The sequence below is a fragment of the Ostrea edulis genome, chromosome 4, assembly GCF_947568905.1.
Source record: "Ostrea edulis chromosome 4, xbOstEdul1.1, whole genome shotgun sequence".
Lineage (NCBI taxonomy): Eukaryota > Metazoa > Mollusca > Bivalvia > Ostreida > Ostreidae > Ostrea > Ostrea edulis.
In genome coordinates, this window is record NC_079167.1 from 12,928,782 (window position 1) to 12,943,942 (window position 15,161).

The 15,161-nt window shown below is 35.6% G+C and overlaps 1 protein-coding gene across 1 annotated transcript in view; it reads right to left on the minus strand.

The window, feature by feature from the left end:
- LOC130053739 (probable myosin light chain kinase DDB_G0284661) overlaps window positions 1-15,161 on the minus strand; it is a 40,148-nt gene that overhangs the window by 2,838 nt on the left and 22,149 nt on the right. The window contains exons 4-5 of the mRNA XM_056161227.1: window positions 2,675-3,282; window positions 2,208-2,386 (exon numbers count right to left, since the gene is read on the minus strand). Of these exons, the coding sequence (XP_056017202.1) occupies window positions 2,208-2,386; window positions 2,675-3,282 (787 nt within the window). The remainder of the gene's footprint in view (window positions 1-2,207; window positions 2,387-2,674; window positions 3,283-15,161) is intronic.

The following is a 15,161-nucleotide window of genomic DNA, read 5'->3' on the forward strand; positions in this document are numbered from 1 at the left end:
AAAATAAGAAGTCCAGATGGACTTGAGAGAAGAACTTCTAAGTGGATTATATATCTATCTAGGAACTGTAAAGTTTGTTTGTAATCAAATATTTGAGTCCAATAGTAAAAGTATATTTATAGGTAATACAGGGTATAGACTTGGACTTAAAATATGTTTGAATACAAGACTGAACTTTTTATGACACAGAATGTTGCTTATGTTGACGGCATCTAGTCGTTTGTTGCTAAATTTGAGTTTATGGAACTGGTGGCATGATTCGGAAAGATTATTATCCAAAACTCGCGGTGGCTTAAATAGCCTGAGATGGACAAAATCCATAAATATAGAATTCATTCTATATTCTGGTGTTGAAAAATCTAAGTATGGACTAGCTTTGACTTCTTCAAATAATGTATTCAAAACCCTCAATGGAACAGAGTAAAGTTTCGTAAAATATTATGTGGACCTAATTGTCTATTGATGTGAGGTAAAAGTGAATCAAGTCTGAATGCACTATACTTGTTCTTTCATATGAACGATGTCCATAGTTCGAGTTATCTTGATTTTATCATGTGTTTTGGGGTAGGTTACTTACATTGTATATTCAGAATGCGGTCTGCTTACCAGTTTGAACGCTGCTCTTTGTTCTATGAAGACTTTAGCCTATCACAGAGTGAGTATTCATGTTAAAACTTGTGTTTTACACTGTAATGATTCACATATGTGTATATATTTTTCAGAAGCTTAAATCAAATTCATACAGTATACTTAATGATTTCATACAAACATTTTGTCATCTGTCAAATTTGCATACTTACCGACTTGTGTTCTGTGTTACTTCCAGTGAAAAATCTCTAATCTTATTGATGATTGGTTTATAAGCAATTAGAACAAATTTTTGATGTATTATTTGTTGCGACATGAGAGCTCTACTGAGTTACTAGGAGGTGCATTTAGTGGAACTTTGAATGCTTAAGTGGGATAGAATGCACTTACAGTCAGTGAGGAAGATGATAAAATGTATCAAAAGTGACTTCTCTTTAAATATGTAAATGTAGGAAATACAAAATACTATCGAAAGAAATGTTTTACGAAGTGGAATCATAAGAACAATGTCATATTTGCAAGTAACATCCTAAATATGATACGTACGAGGAACGAAATAACGTGATGTAATAAGAATATTCCCTGTATTTAATTACTCCCTGAATACTTATCATTTACTTGGCTTGTGTATCAGTCGAATTCGGGTGATGAAACTACGTATGAGAAACTTACCGAGCACATATATATATTAATTATATCTGTCTCATTTTCGCATGTAAACAAGCTGTTTCGCGCATTACTATGTACGAGAGTTCGCCAAAGGGAAATAACGGATTTACTCGGATGCACATGTATCTCGAAACCGGTTTATTTTGGTAAAGTGTCATGCTGCAAAAATTTATTTTGTATGGAATCCCATAAGTGTCGTGACTCTACTTTGTAGTCTCTGTTTTGGTAATGCTCTCAATACTCGTACTATTTGTATGAAATACATGTTCATTTCTTGTCTCATTTTAATTGTTCTAGTTATCAAAATGTCAGAATTTATTGGGTATGCAATTGTTACATTGACATTTTGTTGATGTTTCAGTCTTTTACCACACACACACACTGCTACATCATTGTGATCAACATTCAACTTTATGCAAATAAAGAAGTGTAAAAAGCAATTTGAGTTACACATCTGCACGGTGGTAGAGCCAAGGCAGAACAGTTTATGTCTTCGTGAATTTAGAAAAAGCCCCATCACATTCACGTTATTTCCTTGTGAACAAATCAAATTTCCTACATTGTATACATTATCATTACATCCATATGCGGTACCTAGAGTCTTGATCCAGTGATCTTCTCGCTGTCTACGAAAAGGGGTACTTAATGTTGGATTATTTGTATGATGGTAAATTTTTCTAGAATCCTGACCCTCATGGACAAGATGGAATGGTCTGGGGAATTAAAATGTTTATAAAGAAGTTGGTAATCATCATTTATTTGAAATCTGTTTCCCAATATTCTTTTATAAAGTGAACCCTTAGTTTCCCTGATATAAATTAAGTCACAGAGGTTACACGAAATAACGTAGACAATGTTAGACGATTTATAGGTTAAATTTTCAAAAGTTTTAGTACAGAAACTACTGTCCTAAATGAATTTCTAGTGATCATACTATACTTTATACTTACGTGAACCATTACGTGCTCTAATGATATGTCTTCCTCGTTCAAACATGGCCATGCTCCATAATTAAAAAGTTCAAAACCGAACATCCCTAGTTGCCAAATATCTGACTTGACATGAAATACTGCTTCCAGATGACTTTCCGGAGCCGAACTTAGTGTAGGCAGTTGGTCACAGTTTGGATCTGAAGAATAATGAAAGGTGAAGATAACGAACAGTGATCAATCTTATGACTCCTTTAGGGAATACAAAATAGAGTTGGGCAAACAAAAAAAAAGCACCTCAGTAAGGCAAATGGAGTATTCCGTAGTTAAAATGAGTGTGCAAAGAACGGCCTAATAATCGGTATAAAACACGCCAGACAGCATTTGACCCAATGATAGGTTATATTGGCAAACTAGATCATTTTAAAGACCATAGAATTTGCTAAATATGTTGCCTTTAAACTGTTTACTGTCGTTATTTATATTACCTATTTTATATTTTCTGGGCTGGTCACCTTCTTCCCACAGAAAGGTGGCAATTTTAAATGAGCTCAATTTCAATATTTGATCCTTTGCGTTGTTTGTTGTGTGAACCTCAAAGCTTTTTGCGATGATATCCCTGTGAACAACTCCTTTGTCGTGCAGGAACTGCAATGCTTTTATGCAATCCAGGAGAAAGTTCAGTAAAATTTCACTTTTTATTGGTTTTTTTCTTTTATTGTGCCTCAGAAGGTATGTCAACAAGTTTTCACCCTTACCCTCAGTTACAAACATAACTGGTCTCGGAACCAATTGATGGATCATCAGGTGAATAATGTTTTCATGAGATCCTCTGTAGTGAATACTAAGAAGTATGTCTAATTCATTCAGAGTTTCCCTGGTTTCTTTCTCATCTGCATTTTCTTTGTAATCGTCATATGGATCTTCAGTAGCACAGTCCATAGACGGGAGCAACACGGTGCATGTTCCATATTTTCCCAAGATGGAGCACTCATATTTCCTCCAAAATGGTTTGGTGAAAGTTGTATCATCATAAACTACTTCTGTTTGTTTCGGAAAATCAATGTCGAGAACTTTTACATCTTCTTCAATGCATCTATCATGAATTTAAAAAAAAACAACTATTGGCCACAACTTTCAAATGCATCAGATTTCTCTACTATCAATACTAGGCATAGATATGCAATAACTTAGTTTATAAATATGATTTACACAACTACAATAAAAGTGAGTGAAACAAACTTCATCTACAATAAATGAGCATGTTATGATTTTGAATTCCAACAGTAAGCGAGATATTGATATTTGGATTATTCAAAAACTTAAAACATTATTGCGTATGACGTAAATGTTGTGTCATAAACCTTTGTAATGATATACAATGTATTGAGATAGTGACAAATCCAAAACAAGAGGCCCATGGGCCACATCGTTCACCTGGGTCACATTCACCCTGTGACTGTTCAGCTGTTCTGATTTTTAAAAGTTTTTTTTTTAACAATCTTTATTCTCATGAAAAATTTTGCCCCCATATTGTGGCCCTAACCTAGCCCAAAAGAATCAGAACATACATGTAACTGAAAATGAATTCACATAACAAAGAGATGCCTCAACACCAATGTGACTAACATGATCTTGCTGTTCTGGATAAGACCAAGGTCACAAGGTCATTGAAAATGGAGACGTCACCATTGCCAGTGAAGGGCTGCAAAATTTAGGCCTATGCTCGGCGCTGACTGCCTTTGAGCAGAAAGGGATCTTTATCGTACCACACCTGCTGGGACACGGAGCCTCGGTTTTTGCGGTCTCATCCAAAGGACCGCCCCATTTAGTAGCCTCATACGACAAGCAAGGGGGCACTAAGAACATATTCTAACCCGGATCCCCATGGTATGATATGAAGACCTTGCCATAAGAAATCTATATACAGAATATGAAAGTTCTATCTTAATTAGTTCAGGAGATATTAAATAGGTAACAGTTTTATTATAAGACTGTCAAACTTCCAGGTCAAGGTCAAGTTTCACAAAATAATAAGGCCTTGCCAATAAGAACCTATACATAAAATATGAAAGCCCTAACTTGAATAGTTCAAGGGATATTGAATAGGTCAGGTATTTTTTTTAAAAAGTAGGTCATACTCCAAGATCAAAAGATTAAACACTACTGTGACAAGGTCTTGCCATAAAGAATCTATATACAAGATATGAAAGCCCCATTTAAAATAGTTCCGAATATATTTAATATGTTATGCTTTCTTAAAAGTTGGTCAAACTGCGAGTTCAATGTCACAGGGTCAAAGATCGTGATATCAAATGAAAGTTCTTGTCATAAGAAATATATATACAAAATATGAGAGAGTTCAGGATATAATAAAAATAGGCAAGATTTTTATCAAAAGCAAGTCAAACTTCCAGGTCAAGGTCACAAGATCACAAACCACTGCATCACATGAAAGGTCTTTCTATAAAAAATGTATATACAAAATATGATAGCCCTAGCTTAAAGAGATAGTAAAGCTCATTTTGGTGAGGGGGGGGGGGATTCTCACCCCAAATCATCTTATTCCTTTCTAATATGATTAAACAAGAGGCCCACAGGCCTTAACGGTTACCTGAATATTAATGAAAATATATCACAAAACAGTGCAACATTTACCTCTGGACACGACAAAAGTCCGGAGTTTCGCCAACCCTTTTATTAATTAGGATACAGATAAACCCTTTACAAAAAAAGATGGGATTTTCTGTTCACAAGACATGCACCAACATTTACACTTGTAACTATTGTAATTTTTAAAATATTTCACCTGAAATCAAAAAATCCCATGGGAATTTGGTGGGATTTTCACTCCCACCAAAAATCCCATGGGAGAAAAAATATAATTTCTCACATATGATTTTAACTCCCATATTTAAACTTAATATGGGATATAATGTCCCATAGGAGGAAATGTGCCATAATGAACATGAAATGGCAGTAAATATCCTATTTGAACATGAATGGGAATAAATATCCAAAATAAAGCACAGGATGAGGATTTTTATCCCATGAATATAAAAATAAAACAGAAAAATGTATCTTAAAGAGTGTTGTTTGTCATGATTCTTAAAAATGTACTTCCAAGCCAAGGAATGACATTAACTTTTGAATATATGTAGTAATTATAAACTCCTATATGTAGGCCTATGCATTTGTGAATAAATGTCTAAACAACATGAGAAATAATATAGGATATTAGAGCTCTGCATTACTAAACTCTGTCCCATGCAATTTTATGTGTATACATATAACCCTTTCACAAAAATATCCGTATAAAATTGGACGGGACTATATTATTGCAACAAGCAGACAAGAACACTATGAAATACTCATGCACATGCATTTGCTCACATTCACTATTTACAACAGAAACCGGTAATTTTGTCTGTGATAATAATAGTGTGGGTATATATACCATACCGTACCATCCCCTAATGGGGAAAAACCTACAAGGATTGATACTTTACTCACAGGGGCTTCTTATCCATTTTGTTCTCAACCTATATATAAATATCTAACAAGGGATGACAAGAAAATAGGATACCGGTTATAAACAAAGCTCAAAATCACCTTAGTTCCAAGAAACAGATCAAATCTTCCTATCCAAATGGCGTTAAACATCCCCTTATATAAGTCTGTCCAAATGGTTGTATGATGCGTACAGTGTAAGTGCTGAATTGACAGCCTTACCGTTGGATAGCAGCTTGCTGCGAAAGGGGAGCAGCCATGTGCATTAGTCAACCCTTCCAATTACAGCCTCTCATACAGCAAGACCTATGTGACCCAGATATGGGATCCTCCACGAGGTGACAGATGGTAACTGGGTACCTTGCCGCCTCAGGCAAAATCACAAGGTCTCGGAGGAATCTAGGCCCCTAGATACATGGTATGTCAGGCCCACCGGCGTGTGGATATGCCCTGATACCTGCAAACCTAGAACCCAGCTATGGGTCAAATAGTATCATTGCCCTGTGATGGACTTTTTAGTCAAAGGCTATGGGAGACAACCCAGACAGAAAACCGGAGAGATGACATCCGTTAGCAAAGAAATGCAATCATCTACGGGAAGGATAACCCAGAGAGAAAACCCGATCCAACAGAGTGTAGGTTGTGTGTTGGGCTAGCATTCCAAGCCAAACGACCTAAACAATTTATATACATAAATTGATTTTATTTTAAGAACCATAATTGAAGAGACTAACGAATGGAATTCATCACTATACATAAATTTCATAGATTTTGAGAAGGCCTTCGATACTATTCACAGAGACTCTCTTTGGAAAAATTTTCAGCATTATGGAATCAACCAAAAAATTGTGAATATCATTAAAGAAATATACAATGGATTGAGATGTGCAGTACGGCATGATGGTGAACTCACAGATTGGTTTTTCATAACATCTGGAGTCAGGCAAGGATGCATAATCTCACCTCTACTTTTCATTCTTGCAATAGATTGGGTCATGAAAAGAACAACGAAAGAACCAAGAGGCATTCAATGGGGATTAACGAACACATTGGAGGACATGGACATTGCTGACGACATTAGTCTGTTTTCACACACATACCAACACATGCAAATGAAATTTGATGATATAAGCAAAGAAGCAAAGAAAATAGGACTAAAAATAAATGACAAAAAGACCAAAATCATGAAGTTCAACTGCCGTAACACAAATAACATCGTCATGAATGGACAGTCAATTGAAGAGGTACAAGATTTTTGTTATCTTGGCAGCACTCTTAGTAGTGATGGAGAAGTGATGAAAGAAGTGAATATTAGAATAGGGAAAGCAACATCAGCCTTTAATAAACTGTCCAACATTTGGAAATCGAGAAAAATATCCTACAAGACAAAGATAAGGTTATATAAAAGCAACATAAGATCAGTTTTGCTATACGGCGCAGAAACATGGAGAACAAACAGGGAAATTGAAAGGAAACTGAGAGGAGTAGAAGGCAGGCTACTAAGGAAGATTATGAACATCAAATGGACAGACAGAGTATCGAACATCGAACTCGCAGAAAGAACAGGAATCAACAACATCAATGATGAAATCAAGAAAAGAAGGTGGAGATTTACAGGACATATACTAAGAATGGATAACACCAGGCATGTAAAAAGAGCACTGAGGTGGACACCGGCTGGCAAGAGGAAACCAGGAAGGCCAAAGGGTACATGGAGGAGGACGCTTGAAAGGGAGATGAAAGAGTTGGGATACAGTTGGGGTGAATTAGGAAGAAAGGCAAAGGACAGAGCTGGTTGGTGGACCCTGTTGGAAGCTTTATGTGTTACCTAACACGAAGAGGATAAGAAAGCAAGTACTATAAGTCCAACGTAGTCCAATCCTTTCATATTTAATTTAATGAGTTTTATAAACGAAAATAATTCAAGCTGTCTGCATTGTCGTCAATCACACAGAGGAAAAGATAACTCCTGCAATGAAGCGGAAAAGGATTGGACTACGTTGGACTTGTATTAGGGGATGTTTAACGCCATTTTGGATAGGAAGATTCTATCTGTTTCTTGGAACTAAGGTGGTTTTGAGCTTTGTTTACAACCGGTATCCTATTTTCGTGTCATCCCTTGTTAGATATTTATATATAGATTGAGAACAAAATGGATAAGAAGCCCCTGTGCTTTACTCAAAACTTCGTTTCAAAATAGTTCTTAAAATTATCGTCACCCACCATCCTTGTGGTTTTATAGCGAGCGAAGCTCGTGTCGCTTCTTTGCGACGCGACGAGCTCGCTCCAATGATTACACATATGAGTCACGTGATTTGCTCTTCATCAGCTGAAAAAAGATGAGTATTACCCATAATGCTTCTGGAAAAATGTCGCCGTCACTGCGGTATACTTCATCGTAGTTAAAATAATTAAATTGTTTAGAAAATATCTGTATCTCGAATATGGTTTGTCTCGAATACCCCGCTTGAGTCGAAGTCGACCGCCGGTCCCGGCCGTTTTCCCTATATAAATGATTTTAAAAACTTCTGATATCTCGAACACGGTAATCTCGAAATACTCCGCTTATGTCGAAGTATTTTCAAGGTCCCACGCCCTAATTTCACCTGGCTTATCTCGAAGTGCAGTCAATTTTCCGGTCTGCTTACCATACCTGGCGTCGTTAAAACACACGTCTCCGCCCGCGGCACATTGTGAATGTGATGTTTATAGATATGGAGAAAAAAACACCGAAATATTTGCCTTTGAAATTCCACAATATCAATCAACTTGCATTATAAGAGACGGTAACGGGATTGTTGTTTATAATGCAAATCCCATACTATGCATCATATATCCCCCTTCAAAAAAAAAAAAATCAAGATCGATTTTGGATATCTCGAAGTTTTTTCGAAGTCCCTTGAACTTCGAGATAGAAATATTTTACTGTACCATAAAAGTTTTTAAATTCCAGACAAGCTTTCTCATAGCTTCAAATGTTTTGATCCTGTGGGGATCCGGGTTAGAATAGGTCCTCAGTACCGCCTTGCTTGTCGTAAGAGGCGATTAAATGGGGCGGATGATACCGCAAAAGCCGTGGTCCCGTGTCGCAGCAGGTGTGGCACGATAAAGATCCCTCCCTGCCCAATGGCCATAAGCGCCGAGCATAGGCCTAAATTTTGCAGCCCTTCACCGACAGTGGTGACGTCTCCATATGAGTGAAATACATTTATTGCATGATAGTGAGGGATATATATATATATATATATATATATATATATATATATATATATATATATTATTATTATTATTACTACAGTAACGTGATCCGAGGAGTCGGATCACGTCGAGTTGACAGGCGCGGATCATCAGATTACACGAGACGCGTAGCGTCGAGCTTGATCTGATAATCCGCGCCTGTCAACGAGACGTGATCCAAATCTTCGGATCAAGTTACTGTAGTAATGATAAATTTATTATATACCCCCTATGCATTTTAAATCCACATTTATATGATACTAAATGTAATCCAAATTATCAAAAATACAGACATACAGTGAAATTATGTTTTGTGTATGCAGTATTGTTTGTGACGCGGCAATATACTTTTAGCAAAAAACGTTGCGTTGACGTCATTGTGACGTTATCAGTTTCAGAAGATACTGATACGGAATCAGAAAACCACAGGGTGGTGATCCGGAAAACCGGATCACACGCTGTGAAATCCACAGTATCAAAGAACGATACATTGATGGGTATATAATAAGAATATTTATTCACCCAAGAAAAATCATATTCCCCGAGGGCAACGTTAAATATATGGAAATGCACGAGGCCATGTGTTTGTTGTTCCCTGCGTCATTCGGAACACTCGGGTTTGTTCATTTAACTGGACACGAAAGTGAAACAAGAGATTTCCGAAGGGTTGGAACACAATGTTTTGTAGTCTCGTGCAAACAGACGCTCTGCTTTTTCCGTAAATATCCGAAGAGCAGAGAGTCTGGTAAAGATACGCGATAACGTTTGTAACGTCAGAACGAGGCTTACCAAACTTTCGGTATTTAATTTGATTGGTTGATTCAACATACCTTCAAAATAACGACTACCGAAGAAATTTGTGATAGATTGAATTCGCCGTTTAAGCTTAAGGATTTACAACTAGAGTGTTTATAAAAACTTTTGTAAAAGGAAAAGATTGATTTACTGTTCTACCGACGGGAAATGGTAAAACCATTTTATCAAAATTACTTTAGGAAGCAAAAGTGAAAGTACAATTTCCAGCTGACAAAGAGCGTAATTTTTTTTATTGTACATGTAACAATGATTTTCCCATTAGTAACACTAATGAAGGATCAACTAATTAGCATCAAATTTCGGAATTGACTGTTTATATGTCAGAGAGAATCCAACGGAAAGTTAATTAGCGCTCCCTAGCGGTAACAGTTTATAGGGAAAAGAGTACCAATTCATTTCCCATAGACCTCAATGTTAACCTTTGGCCCTCTCACTAATTAACTATATCGATTTTAAACAAATGACCGCAAACATTTCAAAGTTCATTCAAAATGTTGATAAAAAATGACAAAAAAATATATAGGGTCCCGTGCCTTTTATAGGCCATATTTGTACTTTTTTTTACAACACATAGCAATCTGCAGTAAATTACACACTTCATTTTAAGCACACCCCTACCATGGTAATTTCCTCAGTCATTTGTGCGATAATTTTTCATCCTGACAATTAATTTGAACCTCTATAATATTTCTTTCAATTCCAAATAATTTCACTTTTGATATTAGCCAATCACGCAACACCTAGACATTTATACCTCCGCTCAATCTTGGGTAAACTGCGTCCGGGTTACGCATACGGGGGTTTGGTACTCTCATTCCTATACTCATAATGTTAACGACCTTAAAATAAGGCAAATTTGTTATTTTCAATGACTTTACATACTGAAGTGTATATGGATGAAAATTTTGTTCTGTAACTTCAATGTGAAGGGTACTGTGAACCCCCTAGACATTTATACCTCCGCTCAATCTTGGGGTAAACTGCGTCCGGGTTACGCATACGGGGGTTTGGTACTCTCATTCCATTATCGCGTGTCTTTACCAGACTCTCTGCTCGTCGGAGATTTACAGAGACAGCCGAGTGTCTGGTTGAACGAGACTAGATGTTTTGTTGCAAGGCAAACACGACGGTCAAGTGACCTTCTCTGCCAATCAGATTCTGTTTTACTAGTGATTCTTTATATGAGGTATAATAATATTCAATCAATCAATCAAACGTTTTGTTTTTGCTTGGTTTGAGAGAAGAAAAAACATTGCAGCTAATATGACGTCACAATGTAACTGTTTACATCCACCGCGTTATATTTCCCGCGTTAAATGAAGAGGCGGATAAAATGTCTATAAGTCGTTTTCCAAGATGTTTTAAATGGGCTTCGCTTGTCTCAACGGTCACACCGTACAACATATTAAAGGGTAGCAGTATTATTATTGCCGATTAAATTACCCGTTCCTCTTATATGTTGTTGAATTGTGGAATAGGCCTATCTTATTACAACTTGTTTACATATTTTAAAATTAGTGTTAAGTGTTTACGGTGAAAGATGAACTCTGCTAGGTGATTAGTGAACCGAATCAGACATCTCAAACAAGATTCTCGATGATTTAACAACACAAGAATCCTTTTACAAAATTCATGCTTTGGTCCATCTTTCTCCCTCTAACAATCACATTCATTCTCAAGTCAAAGTACTTTCTTCGATTTCGACCATTACCTTAAGCGTCGAAAAGACTTTGACAGTCGTATCCGAATAAACGGTTAACAGACTCTATGGAAGTTCGGCTCTAAGTGTTCTAATTAAGTAGGACAAAATGTCACAGGACATAATATTGATTTTTATATAAATTCAGGGGGAAAATCTGTTCCTTTTGTAAAGTTTATGAAAATGCATGTGTAAAATATGTTATATTTTTATGAGATTTTTTTTTTTTCGATTTCAAACTATAAATTTTGATAATTATTATTAAATGCTAAAAAATATTCCTTTTATCGTATCTATTGCAAAATACGAATTGAATTAAAATAGGTTTTTTTTTTACTGATATAGACTACTAATAGGCTTTGAAATCATTAGGTTTACAAATTGCTACACAAGATCTGACATTTTTCACATAGCCTCTGTATACATGCATGTCATTTGATTCCATATCAACATATCAATTATACAAAATACGCAAAATTCAAAATGTGAAAATACAATTTAGTGTTCTTAGGTTTGTAATCAAGAATGAAGGAGTAAATGATAACCCAGTGGCGGATCCAGAGGGGGTGCTGGGTCGGGAAATGTTGCTAAAATAAGGTAAAAATAACTTATTTTGAGGGTTGATTTCATTTATAATAATAATCCATGAAAACCAAAATTAATGGTCAAAGTCCTCTCTCTCAAAGATTCCTGGATCCATCCCTGTAAGCATTAGACAATCATTAATTTGTCATTCCATTATTCATAATTTCTTCATCGGACACATGGAGGCCAACTCTCATATGTGTATATATAGACATAATTCCAATTATTTTGAAAATAAAGAAGTCAAAGTACCAAATTGAATTCATTATAAAATATATAAAGAATATCTTATCATGGATATAAAGATTAATACATTTCAATCATGTTCCTTAATATATTTTAGGTCAGTTGATTCTCTCATGTGACCTATTGCTAGTGGTCAGCTTCTGTTGTGATAGTGAACAATGTTGTTTAACTTCTTGAGAACTACCCTCCCAATTCTTTTTAAATTTGATAAGAAGCATCTCTGGACAAGGGGGATATAAAATTTAATTTCCTGGACTCCTGTGTCCCTGGGGCCTTAGGAACTGACATGAATTAACCAATTTCTACAACCATACACATATGTAAGAAAAACTAAATGCATATAGTCATATACATATAGCACAGGCACTTGTTTCTGTAAATTCATGCTAATGACAATTAATACCAGATGTTGTAACTTATTCATGGACCAAAATTGTAAATTTCATGACCCTTGGGGTAGAGATTGGGCAAATTTGATTTTTTGTGTTTATGTGTAAATATCAAGATTGTAAATATCATGATTCCTAGGGTAGAAATTCTGACTCAAGGAGGAACCAAACTTGATATATAGTGCTTATGTGTAAAACATTAGATAACATCTTCCTTAATGTTATTGATGCCTTTAGATATATTGAACATAGAAGGAACAGGTATTTGTAAATTCCATGACCTCAGTGATAATAATAATGAAATTTATAATTATACAGCCTTATACAAAACAATTAATTACTCTAAGGTGCTTTACAATAATATAATTTAACTTTCCTTTAATACAAACAATGACAAGAGGGGAGGCAGAGTGAAAGGTTACTTATATTGTTTTCTGATTAAATTCTGTTTTGTTCTATTCTGACTTAATTTGAAATATGATTTCTTTACAGCTTGAAACAGAAATCCAAACACTTGAGAAAAAAGAAAAAAGGTTGGATAACGAGATTCAGCAAATGAAATCATTTTTAAAGAGTAATAACTCCTCATTCATATCAACAGTTAGACCAAAACTATTAGCATCAAATCCTGCAAGATGCAGAGGTAAGGATGGAAACCAAACTTTACAGAAAGACATGAGATTATTGAAAGTATAGCTACTGGTGGCAAGATTCCAGAAGTCAGTACACGTGAAGGTTTAATGTCTCTCATTGAGAAAGGCCAAACCAAGGTGTCATTCATTTGTGATACTTTTATTGAATACAGTAATAATGATTTAGATAAGTGTACAAAGATTTCTTCTATCAGTTCAGAAAAATCTACTGCATCTGCCACTGCTGTCACGTGTGCTCAATCTACATCTGCGTGTATGAATGAGGCATTGCATTCACCAAATATTCAGTCACCAATTATGAAAATGTCTCCGTTTACACCGCCAACATATGATCTACAGTCCTCAATGGCCGTGTATGGATTACAAAATGTACATTCTTTTTATGGGTACCCCTATGCATATGGCACTGGCAGCCCTTTCTATGGGATGGAAAACAGGTTTCCATATTATCCAGCTGGAACAACAAGTACAGTTAAATCAACAACTACTTCAACCAAGCAGCCGCCATTGCTAACTGAGACATATCCAGTTAACCCTCGGTTACCATTAGAACCATATCCAGAACCAAGCAAGGAGTAGTTGTACTTTGTTGGATATATGTTCCTGTTAATGATTTGACATTTTTTTATTTTCGAGTTTTCTGACATCATTTTATAAAACTTTTTACTATTTTTTTAGTGAGGAAGAATTGATTAATTTGCTTTTTTTTTTAAAGAAGAAAATCTTTGGATTCAACATTCTTGATTTATGTTTCATTAGGAAAGAATCCTTCTGAATTTAATTTGTTTAATACAGTTTACTTTTGCTTTTTACAAGAACATGTATTACATGTATTCACCATGTTCACAAATTTAATTGAGGGAAATATTACTTGCCATTGAACAGCAGATATTGCCTATCATTTAATTCTGGATTTCAGACACAGCATGAGGCCCGTAGGAAGCAATTTCACTTGGGGGGGGGGGGGGGGGGCACCACACCAAAGTAATTTACGACAAAAAAGTGATATCGACAAAACCATTAGTAAAAAGATAACTGCATAAATATATGCAAGCATTGAGGTGTACGTCATGTACATAAATCTAATTATGTACATAGAATCTAATTAGTTTCCCAGAAAACCCCTCAACTTTAATTTTAAGTTTTGTTTGTTTGGTGGTTTTTTTGGAGGGGGTGTTAAAGATTTTTTTTTTTATATCTTTATCATTTTGTTATCAATCATACGAACATATGTAAAAGGTTTGAATAGTAACCGTTCTGGGTTGTTTTTATTGTTTCCTTTTGTAACGAAGCAATCAAATCACCAGTAATTAAACACTCTTCTGACAGGGAACTTTCAAAGACATATTGCAGTGAACTTTTGTTTGTGGACATGGTCACAAAAGTGTTTTCATTCGTGTAGCGCTTCAGGTTTGAAACAAGTTCAAACACAATTCGTACCCTCATTTCCTTAAAATTGTCCTCATGTCCAAACACAAGAAAGAGAGAGTTCTGCATAAACAATTCCCATCACCATATATCTGAATCGGGATAAGCTCAGAAGGAGCATCATTTGGATAAAGCTCTGAGGAAACAGCACCTTTTCGAATATTCGAAGTTGGGATATTACGTATGCTTGTTGGAAGAGGATATTTCTTAAAAATTTGCCCTTTGAGTCTAACAAGAAAACTTAGTGCTCCCCATCCCTTTTTTCCTGCATTCCTTGCTTCTTCGTGGACTTTTTCGAAAAATGCCTTTCTTTCGTCCGTATGGGCATACATTGTGAAATATAATCAAAGTTAAAACTGTGCGGAAGGTTGATCTTACACTGATACGATAGTGTCTACTCTTGGACCAAGAA